Here is a 25,761-nt window from a genome sequence, read left to right on the forward strand (position 1 = left end):
TTGAACGGATCAAGGGGATATTTCCTTTAGCTTCAAATTTAGTAATCGTAGTTTGGTATTTTTATGTGGAAATATGTTATATGACATCTATTCCCTCTAAAGAAGCAGCAACAAAAGACACCCCCAAAAAGTAGGGAAATAAAGATAAATTCCGTAACAAAAAAAGAACTATCAACATATCTGTTGTTTGCCGACTCCGAGGTATTTTCTTTTTATTTTGTCCAAGATCTTCCTTTTCTCACGGTCCTAGACCATTAGTGACAAACGTTTTTTTTCTTCTTTCAAATAATCATTTTTAACCATGTAAGAAAATATTAAATGATCACTAAACCTGTATTTTAAGTAGAACAAACAAAAGAGTAAAAAGTAAAGTATAATGCAGGGGCCGCAGAAGTGGCGGAACGGTTTTGAAAGTGTGTGGGGGGAGGGGGGGGGGGGCTGACCATGCCAAAAATCAAAATCAGATGTCATTTTTATTTTGTACACGGCTTTGAAAAAAATTGAAGGGGGGCTGGAGACCACCCAGCCCCCCCCCCTCCCCGTTTCTGCGGCCCTTATATAATGGGGCCAAGTAAAGTAAAAAAAAAAGAGCTATTAGACTATAATCTCAAATAAGTCTGATTATGGCGGAATCTAGTTGTACATGACTTTATAAGCTTATTCAGGAGAGAGATACATAGTTTTGTAAGATTTTATTGACTCTATCGACCTCGGGATATGAGAGTAAGAACGTATTTACAATACATGAATACAAAAAAAAACATAGGCCTAAGTGATAAATTAATTTATGAAAATTTTCCACTAGCTATATAGGCGTATAATCGAATCCGATTAACCACTTTTCCAATATTTCGGAACTTCATATTTCAAATTTTGATGTATGCATCTTATTGGAGAGCAAATGGAAACTTTATTAACAGAAACATTAAGTATACACGGAGATATATTCCTTAAAAAGAGTACTGAAGACAAAGAAAATTGTAAATACCCTCCAAAATAATGGAGGCTTATCTTTTATGGTTGTTGTTTTGTACGTCACCACGCACTGCATACAAGCAGACTACTTTGCCTTGAGTGATATTTCTTTCATCTTATTGTGTGTTTGAAGATTTCGTTGTGTATGCGATGCAGATTGGAGCAGATTACCGCATACATTACACCCAGACCGTACTGCGCGGAGACTTGTATAGTGTGTTCTAATTGCACCTGTAACGGGGTGCAGTAGTTCTCGAAAGTTTTGGATGGAGTTTCGACTGAGCTGAGCTTAACTCTGGAGATGGATGCAAGCAACTTTTGGAGGATTTAAACCCACAATTGCTGCGAAATGTAGGATTTGGACATTTGGAGGATGCCAAGGAGGAAGTGATGATTGTTTTACTCATCGAAACTGGAGGAATTAAGAAGAAATGGGGTGTGGGAGCGGCAAGTTAGCTCCCGACTCGCCGATTATCGACAAACATATCGACTGGGTCAAAACCGTGGAGACGGGTGGTGTACCTTCCTATGCGGGGAATAACGCTGCCAATAAAGGAAATCAGTACAATCGCGTCAATAATGGCGATAATAGAGGCCAGACAAGGCGAGCCAAGTGGAAGGTCAAATTTGACCCAAGAGTCAATGCAAAGTATGATATCAAAGCCCTCATTGGGACAGGGACCTACAGTCGGGTTGTTCGGGTTGAACATCGCTCGACAAGACAGCCTTATGCAATCAAAATGGTGGAGAAGAAGCGAGATGGCAAACAGTTCTGGGAGGTGGAATTGACAATCTTACGAAGGGTAAGGCATTCTAATATTATTCAACTCTTGGAGGTTTACGATGGTAAAGACAGGATATACATGATCATGGAACTGGCTACCGGTGGGGAGTTATTCGATAGAATTGTGACGAGAGGAAACTTCACGGAACGAGATGCTACTCGAGTTCTTCACATGGTCCTTGATGCAATGCGATACTTACATGGACTAGGTATAACACATCGGGACCTGAAACCAGAGAACCTCCTTTACTATCATCCGGGTAACGAGTCCAAGATCATGATCACCGACTTTGGACTTGCAAGTTTCAGGAAGAACGCGGAAGGACCGGAGAACAATATGATGAGAACAATTTGTGGGACACCGGAGTATATCTCACCAGAGATCTTACTTCGTAAACCATACACTCAATCAGTGGACTTATGGGCAATAGGTGTGGTGGCCTACATCCTTCTCAGCGGAAGGATGCCATTCGATGATGACAATAGGACAAGGTTATATCGGAAGATACTCCGGGCCAAATACTCATTTACTGGAGATGTGAGTATGATAGCTTGTAATAGTAGTATTAGACATGGTGGACAATGGACATTGTTTGGAGACTTCTTATTACTCAACACCATCCTTGTCCATGATAACCATACTGGTATTTACTACTCATTACAAATATATTTGTTGTGCCTTGACTTCTTTGAACAAAGATTAGTTTTTCTTCTGGATATTAAAGTTCTATGAATAATTATTTTAAGTTTTCTTCACATTTAATTCAGATTATTGTGAATAATCCTTAACACTTCAGGTCATGATTAACCTCACATCACTCTCTTTCTTCTCATCTTACTCCCATACCTCACAATTTCTCTTTCAGTAATTTTTATTTATTTATTTATTGTATATGCACATATATTAACCAGCAGCAGGGCTGAATGGGTCAATACAAAGTAAAAAAAAATCAAACAAACATAACAAGTACATGTACAGTACATATAATTTGTGGAATAATGATCAATAACTATGGAAATCAATTTCATTTCCCTTTTACTCCCTTTCTTTCTTTCCCTCTTTGTTTCTCTCTACTTCTTACCTTTCCTTTTATTTTCTTTCCTCTTCCATTCTCATTACATCTTCTATTGCCCTGTAATGTAATTTCTTCTATTCTATTTCTTCTATTTATTGTAATGTACTTTTTCTTGTACTTATCTTTCTTTTTTTTGCTTTTGCTGTTTTCTTAGTTTTCTTTCTTGAGCATTTAATCAAAATGAAAAGAAAATACTATATAATTCAAATGTTTTAATCACATCCTTCACATTGCTCTTTATCTTTGCCTCCCTCCTCCCCCTCTCTTCTGTACTCTAGTCTCTGCCCATTTCCATCCCTTCTCTATTACACGTATATTCTCTTTCTTTTACAGTGTATTCTGTCTCTCCCCTCTTTTCCACTTCTCACTTCCTCTGTGTCCTTTCCTTTCCTTTTCTCCATCTCTATGACTCCCTCATCTTCTGTTTCTCTGTTACACCCTTACCCTTTCTAGGAAATTCTAGCTCTCTCATCCCACCTTACCTTTTCTCATTTTGTTTCATTTCATTTCTTCAAAGTATATTTATACCTTTATCTTTTATTTTGGATCATTTGTTTATTCCCTTATCCATTCATCCCAAACAGATTTCTTCATTAATTAAGTGGATACTCATCATACTGTTTATATTTTGTGGTATACTCTTCTAATCTAAATCATTTATTTTTGGTAAATTACTATATAGGCCATTTGCCTGTTCTTTGGATGACAGTATATAGTTAACCATATTTGTGAGATATTATATGATTATGTCTGGCATATGTTTGAAATTCTTTTTTCCCTTGAGTTTACTAACAGTAAGATAATGAGGAATTTACACATTAGTTGTAAAATGATTTCATTTTTCAAAAAATCTTATTTTAGAATATTTTTCCTTCAAAATAACATTCTCCTTGCCCTTTTGTTTATTCTGATTATATTCTAAAACCTTCAGATAACAACAGCAACATCATACTAGATTACCATCCATTTTAATATTGAATATTAAAATACTTGAAATATGTTCCTTTTAAAATTTTCTACATGTATTTTCAATGAACAGTTTTGTCAATTTTTGAGCTTGAGACTCATCAATAATATCTAGATCTAGTAAGTGAAGCTGGACATTACAACAATGGCACACCAACAATTACTAAAAATATCCATATACATTAGATATACAGTACTTATTTATGCGGTCATTAACATTGAAACCATTCACCAACATTATACAGAACATTGTGCATACTTTATAACTGCATAATTAAGACTAAAGATATTAAGTCTTAAGAAAAAAAAAATGTTAGTACATTGTATGAATCTATGAATTGTACATTTTTCATATTTAGAAATACACCTGTAAATTAAAAGTACATGACTAAGTATAGGGCCTAAATTAGTCATTTCTAATGTTAACAATTATGTTATTTAATCCCTGAGACGAAGTAAGAGGTACTTTTAGTTTGCTGTAGAAGTACAATGTACATGTAGGTTTTATCGGAACGTGGTATGATATGATGGATAAATTCTGTTTTTCCAGTTGCTGTGATTCCTTTAAAGCCTTTGGAATGTGTATTTCATTGAGGGGGTAAAAACATTCTACCCAGAATTCTTCAACTATAATTTTCTTAAAAGAACAAGATGAGAAATATAAGCTACATGCTCACCATCTGTTGGTGAAGATAAGATAGAGATTCAGTATTATTAGGCTGCGTTTATGCGACCTCGACCCAGAATCATGATTTGAATCACAATTTGAATCATGATTCAAAACAGCAGCATGAATCACGATCCGACAGAATCAGCGTTTATACGACCATCTTTCTAACGCTGTTTCTCCCTGAATTCGGGCCGATCCAGTGCGCATCATCACAGTGCGCAGTTTGACCCAGGAAGTATAGGTCAACATTTTCGCACGTGTTTCTAACTTCACGTCGGCTGCTAGATTTTTGCTGCCGCCGGAGCTAACGAGCAAACGTTTGTGCAAGTGCAACGCTTACTCGGCTTCCGAAAAATAAATCTTTTACTTCCAGAATTCCGTGTATTGTACCTCAGATTGTTTTTGATCGGGAACCAGAAGGGGTCATTATCCTCCCTCCCACCTCCCGATCGATTTTTCTTGTCTATGATGGACCTGTACTGGGCACGAATTCTGTTAATTTTGTCTCGACAGGCGGTGCCACATCTCCGTTGAAATCCCTCCCTCGCAAGCGCCGCTGAAAGGGATCGTCTTATTTCTGTGAATCCCGGTAAGGGATGCTTGTGCTTCAGGCTGAGCCCAAAGCACAAGCAGAGCCCTGAGTTAATTCATCGACGATCAGTCCAATTTGTGCCTTTGGAACTTGAAGAAATGATTGATGAAAACAATGAAATATACAAATGACGCTACAGTACAACCCCGGGGGTACAATACACAGAATGATAATTCCTAAATGCTGGCAATACTGCTACACGAAAATTAACCTGCACGAAACACAGCGCGCGCCTTTGAGTCGAACCCGGAAGAAGCACGACACAATGACGTCATAGAATCATGATTCAAATCACGATATCGTTTATACGACCTTTTTCGTTCGTGATTCTACAGAAACGTCTTTCCAAACGCCCCTTTTTTCGTGTTTCATGTTTGTGATTCTAATCATGATTATATTCAATTTCGACTAAACGCAATCGTGATTCTGCAGAATCGTGATTTGAATCATGATTCTAATCATGATTCTAGGGTAAAAAAGTGTCGAATAAACGCACCCTTAGTCATATAGGCCTAGATTGTCATGAGACTTATCAAAATAATCTTTAAAAAAATAAATGGAACCTAAACTTCGAAGAAGTACACAATCATGCAAAAACTGCTTGGATGAATTCATTACTACATACATGTATTAGCATCCTTACTACTAGTAAAGTCTCCTTGCAAAGGTTCTAGACCAGTACTGTAGATTTATACCCACCATAACATACACTTACACATACTACCTATTGTTGTATACATACAAGACACTAGGGAATCATATTGGAATTCACCTTACACAAACAATGCTATTGTTCTGAACCCTGCACAATAACACACTATTTGACCTGTGACCTTTCCTCCAACTGGCAATGTGATACTGATGACCTTGAGTTTCCATGGCAACACTGATGCTCGGTATTAAAGTTGCTGGATTATTGTTTAGCTTGGGGTCAGATGTCTTGTTCATTTAACATCAGGAATTCATGCCTGCATCTCTGACAATGGAGTATTGTTCAACGAGTATGGTGCATGTGATGTACATGTGCGTCATGTACCTGTATATGCTCCATTATGAAAATTAATTTTCCATTGTGACAGGCTCTACATAGTCCTATTCCTTTTTTTCTTAAAGAAAGAAATTGACTTTGAAGAAAATACCATCATTCAGATTTCAGTTCCATTCTTAAACTTTTCAGGTGTAACATTAAAAAAATAATACGATTGGAACAATATCAGGCAAACAAAACACTGAAATTAATTTTCATCAAAATCGGACAAAGAATAAAAACAAATTTATGGCGTAAGTTTTGCAGTGATTTGGCCAAACAGTTCTGCATGTCACCATGAATACACTGTAGTGACTGTAAGCAAATGATGATGTCACATACTCACTGACATGTATATCAGCCAACCTATTGCATATTCATGATGGTGTCCATACAAATGTTTTCACAAAATTTTGATGAATTTTTGTTCAGCTCTGAATAATTTGCCGGATCAGAAATAGCATGCTAATTTGAAAGCTCGGGCTGGTGCAGATCGCAGCCCATCGGTTAACTTATCTTTGTAAAATAAAGAAATCTTAGCTCAAAATCGATAATTCTGTTGTTCTCTACTGCAGAAAAGCATATGTGGGACAGTCTATTAATATTGCTTCCAAAAATGCCTAACATTTGATGGAATTCTGTGCTTATAAATAATATTTTGCTCATTTCTTCAGCTATTACTCATTTTCTTCCAGAGATATTTGGCACATATATTTTTATTTATAATATGATGGTGGGCACCAAGTCTGCGCACCTAACAATTTGAGTTAAGATTTAACACTTCTTATTTCACAAAATCTTTCAGTTAATGATGTTCCTGATATCATTAAGTAGTGTACCAAATTTTTTATGATAAATGATAAAAGAAAATATAGGATTTTCTTGAAAAAACCTCGGGCGGTCATTTTCAGATTGAAAAAAAAAATGGTAACCCATGTCTGCGCACTCATTCACTTTGCACGCGATTCGGGGATTTTGATGAAAAAGGCTGCATTTTGGGCCGTTACATGATTGAAATGTCCTAAATTCATTATTTTCCACCATTATGAGTCAGATTTTTTTATGAATACCTGTCTATGTATGGCATGTGTAAAGTTTGTGCTCGTTGCATATCTTCTTTTACTAGAATCGCGCAGATACGCGTCTGCGCAGATATGGGGGACTGCGCAGACTTAGGGGAACTTGCCATACATACAAACACCTTGGACATTGGATTCTGTTCGGACTCATTGTGAGATCATTCATTACCATGTGCAACATTTATTTATCTTTAACTTCAGTCTGGGGCACTCTTCGGTGATACATGATCTTGATGGTATTGGCAACCACATACATGTAGGATATAGACTATATTAATTTGTTCTTGTGTTACAGGGGTTTTGGAAAGATAGGCTATGTGTATTGATCACATTTAAAAAAAATCAATAATCTGTTAGGGAAAACATCAGTCAATCTATATAGGTCATGTAAAATCTAATTGCAGTTATTGCACATAATGTAACTATTTGTTGAAGGCTAGTCCATTCCAATAAAAAGTTGGTTTGAGTATAAAAAGAAAAATCAAACAAATTTCATCAAAACTGTATGTAAAAAAAGAAAGTTGTGACATTATAAAGTCTCGCTTAATTTCAGAAAACAGTTATTAACTTCCTGGTCGGTATGCAAATGACAAGACCGATGGCATCATCCACTCACTATGTTTTTTTTGTTACATGAAATAAGTGACATCAATAAATTTTATGTAATTAGATTAGGATGAAATTTTCACCATTATAGTACATAATACAGGATTTATATATCGCACGTATCCACCTTGTTAGGTGCTATATCACCCCAGCTGGCTGAGCTCAGCAACCGATTCTGGAGCTCACATCTCTCTCAGGAAATACTTCCTGCTGGTACCCATTTACCTCACCTGGGTTTCGGGCAGCACATTGTGGGTAAATTTTTTGCTGAAAGAAAACACACCATGGCGTGGAATCGAACCCACCTCCCTCAGATAGAAAGACATCTTAACCAATAGACCGTGACACACCCATTATGCTTCCGAAATATTTCTTAAATCTATTGATTCATATCAACTTTTTTTTTGGGGGGGAGGACTTTCACTTGAACTTTAACAATGGTAGTAATCCTGATGTGCAAGTAGCACCATTCTCCAGCTCCATAATAATAACAGACTCTATGGCCTGTATTCTGAAGTCAGGTTTAATTTAGACCTCGATCTAAGTCTGTGCTAAAATTATGGGGAGCCAAAAGTTAAAAAATTATGTTTATATTTTATATTTCTTATGTTTACTATTTTGTTTTCTTTTGCTTTCATAATGAAGAAAAATACAGTTTTCATTCCCAGCCAATTATGAACAATCTGGGCATCATATGAGTTAATAAATGGAATGTGTAGTGTCAGGGATTTGTGCTCCAATTGGCTCTCCATAGACTTTAAACCAGGCTTTAATTTAAACCTAAGTTCAGAATATTGGCCTATGTCACGACTCACTAGGAAATAAGTAGGGAACTATTTGGTGTGGATGAGAAGGCCCACTGTTTAAAACCTACTTTTCAATGTGACAAGATGTTTCAAAACATAATTCTGATCATCATGATGGTCATAAAATCTGAGCTGATTTGGTGATTAGATTTTCCTCCGAATCAAGAGATGAAAGACGTTTACTTAATTAGGACCAGGAATGGAGGACATTGAACACACCCTTTGTTTCTCATTTAGGGCTCCACTCTAACCTTTATGTCTACTGGTCCAACCTGTTCAATGTCAGACCAGGAGATACCCAGTTTTTCCATATTTTACTGGTCCAAACCTAAAATTTACTGGTCCCCAAAAACAAAGAAAAACATAAAAAAGGCTTGAGTTTATTTTGCTGTCTTTTATTGCCCCCCCCAAAAAAAAAAAATCAAACAAACAGTACACACACATTACCTTGCACATTAAAAATTCATGAGAGCCATTTCTCAAATTTGGAGAGCCATTTTTAAGATGCTAGAGCCATTTATATAATTACAAAAGAGGAAAAAATATTTGTATCAGTTGATACATGTACATGTATATTTTTTTACTGGTCATGTCGGACCAGTAAATCTGGCTTTTTCTGAAAATTAATTACATGTACATGTAGCCCTTATTCAATTTTTACTGGTCTGGGACCATCACACTGGCACCAGTGTCGCTCGCTGCCTTGTTTTGTAATCACTTTTTCAATCATGATTCATTTTTCTGTTAAAATTTGGAAACTGAAATGGAACACTTCCTTAGCATGTCAGTTGGCAAGCCATTGCCTCTTTGGCCCAAAGCCTGAATGTGATTTACAATTTAGTATCAATTTACAAAATACAAATTGTTGCAGAAAGTACTTGATTCAAACTTCAAATTCAAAGTGCTTTGAGTCCTTTGGAGGATGGTTCCTTGCTGGGTCAACCCTAATCTAAACAATTTGTACCACTCAGTGACGATGTAATTTATATGAGCAAATCCAACCCCCGAAACAATGATGTTTAATGTAAAAGCTCGGGTGTTTAAACTACTTGGGACTAGTGTACCTACATGTAGAGGTCCGCATCCCAAGGTGGCAAAACTACACCCTACATGTAGAGATTGAAAATAATACCATAGACTGTAAAGTAACGATCAAAGATGATTAAAAAGGTTTTGAACTTACACTAAGAATTTAGCACAGTAAAATGGCTTTGTACATCAACACCACAGTTTTGCTGTAGACATTGTGAAGTACTATGACTCTATTCTTTATGGTGGCAGCGGTGGGATGGTGTTTAGAGGGTATGAATTTGCAGGCATACATCTGCAGTGTAACTTACTAACTTTGGTGAAAGCTTGGCTTAATTAACTTGTTAAATTGTTTGTTTGTGAACTTTGTGGTATATATTTGGCTGATATATAGGCTTATATTGAAATCTAAGTTATCAAACTAAGACTACTAGTATTGAAAATTTACATTTCAATATTTATCAAGCTTAGTAAGAAATTAATTTGTATTATTACCGTTATACAAGTTGGATGCTGCTACTGCTAGTTACTGTGTCTATAGGCCACGTGCAAAATGCCAAATTCCTTAATATCTGGCCAAGCCAAACCAAAAATGATTGAAATTAGAATGTATATATGATATTATAGGCCTAATAACTTCAAGATTTCAGAATTCCTCATAAAAAGATCAGTCCAATTTAAAAAATTTTCACATAAAGATGTATTTAGTGAGTTGCACTTTATAAATATCATATTGCATTTAAATCAAGCACTGTTGTATGATCCCTGCCCTAATCAAGGAACTTAAATGTATATGCAATTTGAATCAAGGGAAATATTTTTTTTCAATGATTGTTAAAAATGTAACCCTGACTGGGTTTGTAGAAAAACATTTTGTTGTGAGGAAAATTAATCATTTTGAAAAGGCTTCAGGTCATTCTTTAGAATGTTTAGTTTCTGGTAATATTCTCTGCAGTTTGGACAAGGCAAGCTGAATAAAGGACTCACAGAGCTGATCTTTTGTGTGTCATGTTCTTTTTTCGAGCTAATAAGATAAATTGCGGATAATTGGTCACCAGCATTCAATGTGTTCACATTGCCTCTTAAAGTTCTTTGTTATGCAGCCATAATGGATATGTGATACACAGTACATTACACAGGTTTTTATAAGACCAGGAACTTGTTTCATAAAGAGTTGTTCTTGTTATGATAAAAATACATATATGCAAAATTTCACTTTCAGCCAATCAAAGTTGAATGATTTGTATTTCTTTAAACTGTTGTTGCAATAAATTTAAACAACTAAAAAGTTTTATGAAAACACACCTCAGGTGACTTCATGCATATTTCAAATAAAATTCATTAATCTTTTTTATTTATATGATTATGAGGAAACTTGTAGAATAGTTGACATCAAAATCCAAGAAAATGTTTTAAATGATGTCTATAGAGGAGAGAATTCATTTCCTACATAATACGAGTAGTGTGATGATACTTGACCACCCTCCCCTTGTTTTGATGAAAGTGGCATGAACAAATGTTATTTTGAAGCCCTACAAATTCTGGAATGGCCCTGAATGACAAGAATTGACAATACACATTGCATAATAAAAGATGCCTTGAATGCCTCCTGTATGCAGTCTGTAAGTTGTGCCCAAAGCCAATTTTTAGTTTCTTTACAATTCACACATTTTGCATAAAGACAGGTATGTACCTTTTGAAAGGTGATGATGCCATACCGAAAGGGTGTATGTAAACCTACATTGTACATGTAAAACCTCAAGCGAAGTGAGATAAAAATGTGAAGTTTTCCTTGTAGAAATAAATTTTTGCAAGGGACTGCAGGTCATCAGGTGTATGAAATAGATGTATGCATCTAACACTGAAAAGATGTGGTCTGGTAATAAGTCAAATCTGTCAAATCGTAACTTTGGTAAAAAAAAACAATTGAAATCAAATATATATTTGATAGGCCTATACACAAAACCTAGGTGTTTTGAAATTTTGCCCATTGAAAATGTTTGTTTGACTCTGGGCAGATTTTGAAATAAGATAATCCATAAGATAATGATATATTTGTTTGGCTATACTTTGTGCTTTGCTTTCTCCCCCCCCCCCCCTTTCTCTGGCCTATTTGCAATCTCCTTTTTACAGTATATGCATCACTATCACAAGGGCTTGAGCTACCCTGTTAGAATGTAATGACAAAAGTTTAATCAACCGGATTAACAATTGGAATCATATTGAAGAAAACAAAATTCTGAGATGTTCTACCTCCATGCTTTGATATAGGATGTGCATGTGCATAAGAATGGGGGTTCTCACATATTTTTTTCCAAAGCCCTAGACCTGTAAAAATAAAATTTTCAACCTTAGAGCTTTCATAAAAACATCTGAATTTATGTTCTGTCACTTCCTTGTTTTTTTAACAAAAAATGTCACATAACAACAAAAGTTGATTGTGATTATCCACAGCTTTTATAGGTGCAGGCTCATCTAATTACATGCAAATTAATTACCACTCATCTTCTGAGATATTGTTTTGAGCTGGGAATGTCTTGAGGATTTTAATGCTGTCCCACATGAATCACTCAAATTTCAAATATCCAAGATAGTGTGGAATATAACAAATTGGATTGAGTCAAAACATAGGTCACCAATATCAGATGCACACACCATACTGCAGTATGAATACAATAAAATTTTCAACTGCAGATGCACAAGAGTAACACATTGTTTGCTATGTTTAGACTTTTTCACATTGAAGTAAAATTAAGGATTCTTCAGACTGATGATATTATTTTACATGTAAATTATGTGATGCAATCAGTGATGAATCATCACTTCTGATTGAATCACTTTGGAACTTACTACAAAACATACATGTGTCAGCTCAAGCACAGATTTATATCAGTGTTATTTGAAGCATTAAATTTAAGAATATTTATCAATAGTACTTTATTTCGAAGTGAAGTTTGTATTTCATATCATTTTAATTCTATTTGTTTATTTTATTTTCTAATTTAAATTTTTCTTTTGTAGCCATGGAAGGATGTCTCACCGGCCGGTAAGGATTTCATCGATAAACTCCTCGTGATCAATCCATCAGAGAGGATGACTGCATCCCAAGCTATGAAGCATCCTTGGATCGTTACCATGGCAGCACAATCTAGTCTCAAGAACCTCCAACGATCCATCAGCCAAAATTGGTTGAAGCACACCTCAACCCGGAGCCGTTCAGCTCGTTCTACCCGCTCCAATCATTCCAACAAGTCATCCAAATCCCTTCGGTCAAACCGTGGCCAGAGGGTCAAAGCCAAAGATCTTGACAAGCTGGCTAAAGAGATCAAGAAGGTGGGTCCAGTTTGCATTTTTTCCTGATAAAATCAATAATGGTCAAGTGAGGTACAATAGGTGGTTTTACACCGCCTCGATCACAAGAATCCCTGTTAAGAGAACTTTTTATCAGGCAAGTAAATACCTGTTAAAGGAGAATGAAACCATTGGAACAAGATAGCTTGTGTGAAAACAGAAAAATCAAAGAAACAGATCAACAAAAGTTTGAGAAAAATCAGACAAATAATGAGAAAGTTATGAGCATTTGAATATTGCGATCACTAATGCTATGGAGCTAGCAAATTGGCAACGCGACAAAGATGTGTGAAGTCACTGATGAACAACTCTCCCCATTACTTTAGTATATATTTCACTTGAATTGCCTCTTTTATCACATCTATCCATAGATCATGTGTTCTTTCTACATGAGGGCATGTAATACATATTTTTAAAGAATACATCATGGATAAAGAGTTTGCATCATCATAAGAAAAAGCAAAAAGAGACATTTTAAGGGTATTTTATAGTCCACCAAAGGGAAAGTTGTTCATCAGTGACATCACACATCCTTGTCGCATTGCCAATGGGAGGATCTCCATAGCACTAGTGATTGTAATATTCAAATGCTCATAACTTTCTCATTATTTGTCCGATTTTTCTCAAACTTTTTTATTCTTATTCTTTGATTTTTCTGTTTCTACACAAGCCTATTTGTTCCAAAGGTTTCATTCCCCTTTAAATATTCCGACATTCACACTTCCCTGAAACACACCCTTTGGGATAATTTTCTGAAGTTACAAGCATGTGCAGTATATGATCTGATAAGCAATCAAGGCACGAGATTCAAAATCGCTAGCTCAGCAGCCACCCATAGCGCCTGCGCCCTACTACACTCTGTGCTACAAGTTCCCGTAATTTGCTTTCACATCACCAAAATACCTCTGACCTTGAAAATTCCCCGCGATAGTTCTCGTAATTTTGACAAGTACCTACTATTTGGCGGTTATTTTCTTTCGGGGAGATTACGGATAATTTGCTTTCACATTTCCAAAATACCTGGGAACTGACAAACTTTGAGGTGGTCTGAAACCATGTAGTTTAGTAAAGACCCCATTCTGATTATTTTCTTGAACTGGTTTCCATTTAACCAGTTTAGAAGATTATCCTGCTGGTGTCCTCATAAGCATCCTCTGAACTTGTTTCTCGAACCACTTGACATGAAGTGGTCCTGTTGGTGTGGGAACACTCTGAGTGGAGTCACCGTTTTTGACACGAAATGTGAAACTGCAGCTTAGGCATCTTTCACACGGCATGTACTAAGTAAAGTAGGGCGCCAAACATAGTCACAGACTCTTGTACTTCTTTGCGAAGATCGCTTCCCAAAGATTAGTCTTGGAATGTGAAGGACCAGAATAAATTTGATTATTTGAGAGCTGTTATAGTGCTATTGGGGACATTCAATCTCATCATCGAATTCTTTTCATGTACAGGATTCTCAAATAATGCAGACTACTTCTGAATTCATGAACACAATTTTTCTTATCTGCACTGAGTCAAGAATCTCAGGACTATTTGGGGGTGCATTCATGAAAGGGGTATATGACACAAATAATCTTTAGGCATATTCAAACTTTCCTGATAATAAATATATCTGTTATAGCAATGACTTGTTCAGTCCATGAATTCAGGATAATTATTCCATGTATCCACACGGTTACACTTCGTAATTCCGATTTCCGAAGGTTTGTAATTCTGAAACACGTAAATTGCCTATACCTCGATGTTCGTTAATCTGAAAACGTAAAAGGGTTCGTTAATCCGAACATTTGTGGCGTTATTCCGAAGGTTTGATAATCCGAAAACAAAATACGGTTCGATGTTCCGAAGGTTCGTTTGTCCGAAAACAAAATAAGGTTCGTTAATCCGAAAACGAAAAGGTTCATTGTTCCGAAGTTTCGTTAGTCCGAAAACGAAATATGGTTCGTTAATCATTACTTTTTCTACTAACGAACCTTCGGAATTATGAACCTCATTTCGTTTTCGGATAAACGAACCTTCGGAATTACGAACCTCACTTTGTTTTCGGACTTACGAACCTTCAGAATTATGAACCTTCGGAAATACCAACCTTTGGAATACAAATCTTCGGAATATCTGAACTTTCAGAATTACGAATGTATGCTTATCCACACATACATGTACATGAAACAGATAATTCGTGTTGCCTCACCAACATTTTTTTTCATAATTTCCTTCACACTGCTATAAATGTTTGTGTTGCTTTGGAGAATACCTTGAGAAACTTCTTGTAATTTTGAAAAGTACATATGTTACTGAAAAAACTTGTGAATATTTTCTGTCAGGGATATTTAGTACTTACTTTCATGCAGACAAAATACATGGTATTTTCCTTAAGCATGTGTGAAGGCATCTATTGTCAATAATATGGTAATAAGGGGTTTGGTAGTCAAGAGTCTGGTCTGTTTATTTTCTTGCTAATCTATAACACCTCAGTTTCCCCCCTACTTCCTGCATTCAAAACAAGTTGAGATCTTTTACAGTCTATGTCAGTTTAGGCTTGGCAATGCATTTATCATCAGTATTATGCTTCAAGGATCTTACCATATAGGCTTTCAAGAATTCATGTATGTTTTGGTCACTCTCTGATTTACAAAACTAAATGAATAAAATTGCTGAATTGATATATGTTGAAACAATATGAAAACTAGTAGGATGATAAGAATGAGATATAAATGTGAGAAAATGTTTAAGTGATTTATTGTACATATTCTGTTTTAAATAATCAAATCATACCAACGATTCTGTTTTTGTCTCGCCTGCATAGCATGAACGCAGTGTACTAGTGACACTGTAGGCACCACTTTTCCTATGGTGGCGGCGGTATCAAAATTGAAATCTTACGTTCTAAACCATAGTCAAGTTTTATGTTTTTATTTGACTTTCAGGAAACAAAGACATCGGACGTGAAGTCTGGAAGAACTTCAAGCCTACCCGACAAGACAACCAAGGCTTTAAGTCTTCAACCTCTACCAGATATCAATCATCATCCAACAACATCACGGGATGACCCTTCATCATCAAGGAACAATCTGCCACCTTTGAAGAATGACCAATCATCCTCCAGGAATGGCCTTTCAAAGGAGGACCAGTCCTTGTCCAGGAATGACCAATCATCAAGGAATGACAAGACTGTTCTATCATCTAAGAATGACCATGGTTCAAGGGATGGTTCAAGGGATGGCCAGGTTATCCTATCCTCAAGGACTGAACGTTCATTACAGAATAGCAAGACTGTCGCGTCATCAAAGGTTGACCAGACTGTTGTGACTTTGAGGAATGGTCAACCCAGCTTGATGTCAAGTGAGGATGATCCACTGTCCAAAGTTAGCAGTGACCACCACCTTACAAGACCAAGTGTGCTTCCTCCACTTAACTCACAGAAAACCTCATCTTCATCATTATCAAGATGAACCCTTATGGCATAAAACTTGACTCATTATATGAACCTGATGATCTACCAGACAGGCAAGTCATATGTGTTTATCTCGGTTTGCTCCGCAGACAATTGCTCCGCTCTAAATTCCACACACTAATCGATTGACCAACTTCAACCCGAACACAATATACCATACCCTAAACCTAATATAACACCCTGTTGCAACCCTAACCCTACATCTTGTATTAAATTAAGCCCGGAGCTATTGTCACAGGAGCAACTGTCATGTCACCGTTAATCTCATCCGAAGGGCAAGCAAGATGAACATGTACTTCTGATCCAGACTGCCTGTGATCCAGTTCAAAAGAAGAGGCAATCATGTATTAAAGAAATACAATCAAGCACTTTATCCCCATTAGATATGATTGGCCACTTGACATATGCCCATTTGGTCTTATGTCTTATGCCCATCTGGTTTAATCTCACTTTGCCTTGTGCCCATCGTTTGGTCTAATCATACTTTGTCTAATTCCCATTTAGTCTTAGAACTCTATCTTACAACAACTGGGGGTGTTTCACAAAGATTTAAGTATGACTTAGAGTCGCACTTAAATGTCTTGTTGCGTGCAGTATAAAAGGCATGACAGCATTGGTCAGATCATGCCAAGAGGATGCGCACTACTGCGTATTGATCAATAAGATTGCGCGTTGAATATAATGTACGCGTCCACATTTAAGTGCGACCTAAGTCATACTTAAATCTTTGTGAAACACCCCCCAGGTTTGTCTAGTAACTATTCAATGCAATCACCCAATTCAGTAGTCAACGGGTAAGATTGAGAAGAAGATGATGTTGCCTTGACGTCATCTTGCCCCTCCCTCCCTCCCATCAAACTATATCCTGGCGCCGCCTCAGATCTGATATAATTGCAAGTTAGTAACCATTCAATTACTTTCAAGTTGATCATTTTCCAAGTACCAAAATGGTTTAAAACCAGTCTTTTAGTCTGATTAGTTAAAAAATGGTAGGATTGAAATTGGACCAAAGATGTTATGGGAAATAATCATCTAAGGTGAAGTACATGTACATTAGCAATTGGATCAATTAATTTCTAAATGAATTGACAATCATAGATTTCAATCCCATCATCAATGATTAAGTTAATGTTGCTGGACCCTGATCTCTAAACATCCCAAGGATCAACTCTAGGTCCAGTAGCACTGAACTGACAGTCAGTGACAACTTTGTCATCAATACTAGCTACCATGGTAACAGGGCTAAACAGCCAATAAAAATAAATGTATGTAGGTTTCTTTGATAGTTACTAGTGAATATCAAAGTTAATGTAATCCTATATTTCAAACAATTAGGGTCCAGATATTTAATTTTATGTAAGTTCTCTTAGAAATGTACAGGCATGTACAGATTGAACATCATTATCATCATAGAAGTTTATGTTCCACCCTATTTCACTCAAGTAAGTTAGTTGGATATTTCATATCTGTGTTACAATCGTCCTCTGTGCTATAACATGGAAATGATACCAAAGGACATGAAAATGGAAATTTATATTTATAGAATTATTATATTATTTTTAGCTGAATGTTTATGTTTCTGCAACAAATTGATACAATACTATTTGTTTAGTGACCTTTTGTGGGAAAAATCAATGCTGTAAATTTGATGTTAAAATATATTTAATACTCTAGATTAAACTTTTACCTTTGATAATGAACTCATATATGAAATAAACAATGAATCCATCATAGCAATTAAGCAGATAATATACATGTCTCCTTGTATAATCCACTTTGCATATTCTTGACAATCGATAGAATTCCTTTGATTTGTATGTGGATTTGTATGTTGGCTTTATGTTTACATGTAATGTACAAATATATCCGTTAGCTGTTAAAGTTAATGCAGGTACCGGTAGCATCCTCAGATAGATTGTAGTCATAATGTAAAGCCCATTCTGACAGGTACATACAGTACAATGTCAATTTGTCTACACATTGAAACTCGAAGCATTCATAACTGGTTTGTAATGATTACCGGAAAAGTTCATCATTAAAACATGATGTAAAACCGGTGTGTTGGCTCAGTTGGTAGAGCGTCCGTCTCACAACCGGGAGGTCGGGGGTTCAAACCCCAGCCGCGTCAGACCAAAAGACGTTAAAACATGGGAGTTGCGGCTACCCTGCTTGGCGTTCAACGATTAAAGGGATAGAGCCTCGTCGATCTGGCGCTGCACAGTGGCTGCCGGGCCCACGAACAATTGGGCAAAGCAAATTTTCAGAGTATTTCATTTCATGTCTATTTCGAACAATAAATTATGGATTTTCATTTTACATTTCATTTCATTTCATGATGAAATGAGCCAAGGAAAGATAGGACACATAATATGTAATGTGAATGCTAATTTGAAATTGTTTCCATCCCCAAATTTTAACATGGAGTTCTGTAAGTTAAACGGATTTCAGAATATGGGCCAATGGGTGTAATGATATAGAATGACTATTTAATGAGTTCAAATTTCAAAATCGAGAACAAACAGTCCAGTAACCAAAGATGAAATGTACCAGAGCTTGAATATATCGAAGTGATTTTATTTTCATGGATATTGTATTGTGACTTTTCAATGAAAATGGCAGATTTCTTAGAAATATAGACATTCAGGTTAACTAGCGCCAGTCTATCTACCATATTCAAAATATTTTACCTCTCATCTAAGTAAAATCATTCTAAAGTGGGAAACTAAACTAAACTAAATCGAACAGACTTATGATTTGGTCTGGAAAGATTAACATTGGGCAAACTTACCTGTGTTCAAGCTTTTCCATGCGCACTCATCACAATAAATAATGCACATGAATAATGGAAGTAGATTTATGATTATATGTCAAATATGAATAAGGTTGAGTTTCCAAACTTGCACATGCTCACAGCAAAACACGAGAATGAGTTTTAAAAGGTTTTAAGAGATGAAATCTGTAAAAGCTTCATCATGTCCATTAATATTTGAGTTATTTCAAATTTTAGGCGTAATGGATATCGGCTATTTATTACTTACTTAACTTTTACCCTATGATGCCTGTAGGACTATATACCTATTCATTGGCCCAAGGGAACAAACTGTATGCTCCACACTATCAGTTTCAATCAGTTGCATGTGGCAAGACAGAAAATCCATTACTCAAAGTCATACACAAAACCAATATCCTTCCAGTCATCATTTGATAATATATACATGTATGTCAGAAAAAGCATCTAGAATTTTCTCGGGGGGGGGGGGGGGGATATATAGCTGAGACTTCTGTGATGCATGTATATGTTTACAAGTAAAATTAAATTACAATTGACAAAAAATCAAACAATCAATATAAAATTATTCTCATGATTTTCCAGCCCTGAAGCAAACTCGTGTTTTAATGGGCACAAATGATATGCTGTATACAACTTATAAGTCATGCTCCACATTTGCAGATCATGGCACTGTGGTTATTTTGGTTAATACATGTGTCTGAGTGTGCGTACAAGGAATAAAGTACAGACTCCTACCCCATACTACAGAATAGAATGGAATAAAGGGGGGGGGGAGGGTAGAGTTATGGAAACCCACGATCAGCTAACTTTTATAGGGTTAATTTTTTTGGTCAAAGTTAGCTTTATTGCATTTTTGTAAAATTACATTGCAGAAATACATCGAGAAAGAAAATAATATGTTTATACTTCATACATGTATCTCAATGTATAATCTAATTGAAATAAATGTCATATCATGATGGTGGAATTGTGTTTAAAGTAGATTGTCTCTTGATACAATATCATATTTAATTTAGTGGAAGTAATGGAAACATTATGTGAATGGAAATGTGCCAATTTTCTTTTCTCGTTCAAAATGTAGAAAAGATAAGCTTGTATGTTTGTGTGTGTGTACATAATACTACATGTACTTTTCTCTATGTTTGTAATGGTAGTCATGTTTTGATATGCTTATCTATTTGTATTGTAAAATCTGTAAATTTATGGAGTGTTTTCTGCACAGTGGTGCCACTATGCAGGTAATTGTGTAGATTTTTTTTTAAATCATATTTTTGGATGGAATACAGATGTTTATTAGTATTTTGAAACCGCACTCATTGGTGGAATGTAGTTTTTGTTTTGGGTGGATTAGCTGAAGTAGGGTCCAAATTTTGCCCTACTCACAGGTTAAAGTTTTCCATTTGAAGAAGGTAGGCCTACATGTAGGAGACATGCCCCCCCCCCCCCCCATTAAAGGTTTTAATGTTGTTAAGGAGCCTATAGGAGAGGGCTGTCCCCCCCCTTTGATGGACCAAATATCTCATGAAATGCACACCTGTGCATACCCTTTTAATCAAGTTATTTGAATAGAGTTAAGGTAAACAAGCAATACAACAACAACAAGCATTATTTTCAGAAATTGTACTTGTTAAACACATGCATGGCCTTGTAAATGGACATATGGTTTGTCTCTTCAGTCTATATAATTTATGTACTAATGATTTAAGCATAGAATATTTAATGCTTTCAACAATCTGCATTTTTTGTTAATAAAAATAGTTCCAAAGTGTGCTCACACATTTTTATAAGAAACCAATTTATCAGGTTACATGTAATTATAATTATGTTATTATGCCAATTAGTCAATTAAGAGTCACAGTATTAAAAAATGTCTTATGTTCAGTGTTACATGTCAATAGTCTTATCCCAAGAAAAAAAAGGTATTTTACAATATTTTGCTTGTGAATACTATAGCTGTAGCAGTTTGGTCTAGAATAATAATCGCAATCATGTGTGCTGAATAGTACACTGTAAAAACTGTGGTGTTAAAACTGACACCAGTTGGTGTTAATAGAGGACCACACCTTTAGGTGTTAAAAACTACACCCTAGAGATTGAACACAACACCAAAAAGTGTAAAAATAACAACCAAAGGTGTTGTAATAACGCCTATGGGTGTAAAACTGACACCACCAATTTAACACCGGTGCCAAAACAACTGGTGTGTCCTCTATGTAGACCGTTTAACACCACAGTTTTTGCTGTGTATATGATCCTACAGAAGAGTGACATGTAGATATAAACATTTATTGCCAAAGAGCTGAATAGAGAATATTATGTGATAAAATTGTCTTGACTGTTTAATTTGCAGGCATTGTGTATAGATTTACCTATTAATCAGTATTACAATGATGAGAATATTATGTATCAATGTTCATAAAGAATGATTTATCGTGTTTATACTATATTATGTAATTGATAGAGATTGAGTTCCAAACACGGAACATGCATATTATAATTCAATAAACATACAAAGGTTAATATGTACATGAATGTGCAAGTTTCTGAATTTGTATTTGAATTATGAAATTGGAGTATGACGTGAGAAGGTGTGATGCATTTATGTTTAAACAGAGAAACAAGAAAAAGAATAAGAAGGAAAAGAAGGATAATATAGGAGGAGAAAATGAAGGAGTATAGGAGAGGAGAAGAAGAGGATGAGAAGAGTAGAAAATGAGGAGGAAAAGAAGAGTAGAAAAGGAGGAGGAAAAGAAGAAGTAGAGGAGGAAATGAAGAGGAGGAGAAGAGTAGGAGGAGGATATGAAAAAGAGGAGGAGATGAAGAAGTGGAGGAGGAGGAGATGAAGAAGAGGAGAAGGAATAGAAAGTGTGGAGACAGTAGCAGCGATTTTGTGCTTTGACTTTGATGATAAGCAGGAATAAGGTGTGATACATTATAATCAAAATCAGTAAAAAGAAGCAGAGAAACAAGAAAAAACAAGAAGAAGGAAAAGAAAAAGACGAAGGAGGGGGAAAAGAAGAAGGAGGAGGAGAAAGAGAACAATGTACATATATGTATCACAGCTTCTCACGTCACATTAAAGTTTCGGTGGACACTTTGCCTTTAGATGGCGCTATTCGAGTTTTGGAACAACCACTGTTCAAGCATTATAAAATCTTTATTCAAAATAGTTGTTCCAATTTATTCTAAGATTTAAAATATATTCAGCTGGGTCCCGTCTTACAAAGAGTTGCGATCGATCCGATTAATTGCAACTATGGACGGCCAGCAAAGTCAACATATAAAATGCATATTTGTTCATAAAATTTTCTAGATATAAATGTATATCCATAAATTCTTTAATTTCTTGACAATTTGGTGTGTTCTTCATTGTTTACAAAGGACATTTTTGCAAATTATCTGTAAAAAAAAATATGACACGGATTGATTTCCATAGAGTTACGATTGATTGGATCAATTGTAAGTCTGTGGAAGACGGGCCCCAGATTATCCTAGGCGCCTGACTTAAGTCCGAGGTTCGATCACGGCTATGAAATCTATCCGCTCCAGCAAGGCATTCAATCTTTAATACTGTGCTGTTTTAACCTACTGTAAGGATAAATGATAATGCTATACCGGTGAGCATTTATGGTAACAATTTTTTTGTACACGTAAAAAACAACAACAAAGATTGCTATGTGAAGAGGAGATGTAGTGTAACGAAAGTGGATACTGGCAAGGAGGATGAGGTAGAGAAAATTAATGATTAGATGACTCAAGGAAGATTGATGGGAGAGGAGAAGGTGAAGAGGAGGCACGGGGGGGGGGCACTTACATTGACGAGTGGACACCATGTGCGACTCCCCCCCCAAAAAAAAAAAAACACGTAAGAAGGATGTCTTTTTCAAGATAGGGTACGTTACGTACGTAACGTATAAGGGTGTCAAAAACACACTAGAATAATGAAAAAAGGGTATTTATTTCACTAGGAAATCTACGCGTTTAGGGTGCTTTGCGAAGGTATAAAAAAGACTAAAATGTTTTATAAAGGGTGTACTTTTTGCCCAAACAGTCAACACTACGTGTTCAGAGTCCAATTTGCGCGAGGTGTGGGAGGTGGGGCCGTATTAAACACATTTTTAGGTAGCTAAGCGTGTGTATTTGAGTTTTGTCAGACGTGTATCAATCAGGTATGATTATTTACGTCTGGGACCGACCTTTAACGTCACCATCCGAAAGACGTGATCTGGGGACCGTTTCATCAACATTTTTGTCCGACAAGTTGTCAGATCTGACATCTTTCCTTGATTCTGATTGGCTGAGAGGCACTATTACTATAGTAACTGTCGGATAAAATAGGACTTGTCGGATAAAACGTCTGACAAGTCCTTTCATGAAACGCTCCCCAGGGCTCGAACCTCTGCACCAATTTGTAACTTCCCCACAGCTTGGATCACAGGCGCACGCCACAACCGACGCAAAAACCGACGCACAGTGGGCCGGGGCGAAACAAAAGTGCGCCAAAAGTCATTTTGGGCAATTTCAGATTTTTAATTTTATCATGCCCAGCTGAAAGACAATACTTTGAAGAATATTTCAGCAAAATATTTCATTCCGGAATTTGCATGAAGGTTGTTAATTTCCTACCTGAAATCGTAAAATGTGACATTTTGCGAAATGTCGCGTATATGACATCCTAGTTGAAAAACAGGCCATTTCACAGGACGTCTTTCATGTAGGAATCTGAAATGGCTCCTACATAATCCTGATACATTCTTTTTTCGTGTGAAAGGGTTCAAAGTAGATAAAAGACACCTTTTAAGAGGTTTATAGGATGATTTTTCCTCGAAATAGGCTGAAAAATCCATGTTTTTTGCATTTACAATAGAATAGTTTAGATTTCCGTGGATTTCCGTCTAAATTCTATAAACATCGTTTTTCCCGATGTCTAAGCTTTAAGTCGATACCAAATTTAGCTGCCCGTTTTTGCCCGTTTTTATATTAGAGCCGATTTAACTTGACACAAGACCCCCAAAACCTGTTCAAAAACGGTCATTTTTATACCGCGCAGTCATCGTAGCGCACCGCATGGGGGTACATTGTCGTTCGCTTTTGCACGGTGAGGACGATTCCCCTTCCATTCCATGAAAATGACATGAATTCCGGGCTTAATGTAAACAAAATAAATGTTGCTAAAGCAAATAAGGGCTATACCCACAACTCTTCCATGGATAAAACTTACTTGTAGAATAATTTCAGCCTAAAACCCTCGTCATAGTGACACATTCGTGGTGTTATACACTCTGCGTTTTATACAACTCAACACAGCTTGATAAAGCACAGATATTTCAAGTAGCCAATCAAAATTTTGTATCAAGGTGACGTCATATCGGCTTAAAATTATGTTCAGTCGATTCTACGCCCAAAATTACCCATAATCAACATGTTAAAGTAAAAATCTTACACGGAATATAATTTTGGCGCACTTTCAACTCATTCTGGCCCACTGTGCGACGGTCCGTGACATATAACAATAAAAACATCGCTGTACTAGTTTAGATGACTCAAGGAAGATTGATGGGAGAGGAGAAGGTGAAGAGGAGGCACGGGGGGGGGGGCACTTACATTGACGAGTGGACACCATGTGCGACTCCCCCCCCCAAAAAAAAAAACACGTAAGAAGGATGTCTTTTTCAAGATAGGGTACGTTACGTACGTAACGTATAAGGGTGTCAAAAACACACTAGAATAATGAAAAAAGGGTATTTATTTCACTAGGAAATCTACGCGTTTAGGGTGCTTTGCGAAGGTATAAAAAAGACTAAAATGTTTTATAAACTTTTTGCCCAAACAGTAAACACTACGTGTTTCAGAGTCCAATTTGCGCGAGGTGTGGGAGGTGGGGCCGTATTAAACACATTTTTAGGTAGCTAAGCGTGTGTATTTGAGTTTTGTCAGACGTGTATCAATCAGGTATGATTATTTACGTCTGGGACCGACCTTTAACGTCACCATCCGAAAGACGTGATCTGGGGACCGTTTCATCAACATTTTTGTCCGACAAGTTGTCAGATCTGACATCTTTCCTTGATTCTGATTGGCTGAGAGGCACTATTACTATAGTAACTGTCGGATAAAATAGGACTTGTCGGATAAAACGTCTGACAAGTCCTTTCATGAAACGCTCCCCAGGGCTCGAACCTCTGCACCAATTTGTAACTTCCCCACAGCTTGGATTACAGGCGCACGCCACAACCGACGCAAAAACCGACGCACAGTGGGCCGGGGCGAAACAAAAGTGCGCCAAAAGTCATTTTGGGCAATTTCAGATTTTTAATTTTATCATGCCCAGCTGAAAGACAATACTTTGAAGAATATTTCAGCAAAATATTTCATTCCGGAATTTGCATGAAGGTTGTTAATTTCCTACCTGAAATCGTAAAATGTGACATTTTGCGAAATGTCGCGTACATGACATCCTAGTTGAAAAACAGGCCATTTCACAGGACGTCTTTCATGTAGGAATCTGAAATGGCTCCTACATAATCCTGATACATTCTTTTTTCGTGTGAA

General features: G+C 36.4%; 1 protein-coding gene across 1 annotated transcript; it reads left to right on the plus strand.

The window, feature by feature from the left end:
• Positions 1 to 1,263: 1,263 nt before the first annotated feature.
• LOC121407148 (serine/threonine-protein kinase H1-like) lies at positions 1,264 to 16,947 on the plus strand. The gene is made up of 3 exons (XM_041598088.1): positions 1,264 to 2,297; positions 12,632 to 12,943; positions 15,892 to 16,947. The coding sequence occupies exons 1-3, from the start codon at positions 1,407 to 1,409 to the stop codon at positions 16,414 to 16,416; spliced, it is 1,728 nt and encodes a 575-aa protein (XP_041454022.1). The 5' UTR covers positions 1,264 to 1,406; the 3' UTR covers positions 16,417 to 16,947.
• The last annotated feature ends 8,814 nt before the right edge of the window (positions 16,948 to 25,761 follow it).

This window comes from Lytechinus variegatus, chromosome 2 (genome assembly GCF_018143015.1).
Source record: "Lytechinus variegatus isolate NC3 chromosome 2, Lvar_3.0, whole genome shotgun sequence".
NCBI lineage: Eukaryota > Metazoa > Echinodermata > Echinoidea > Temnopleuroida > Toxopneustidae > Lytechinus > Lytechinus variegatus.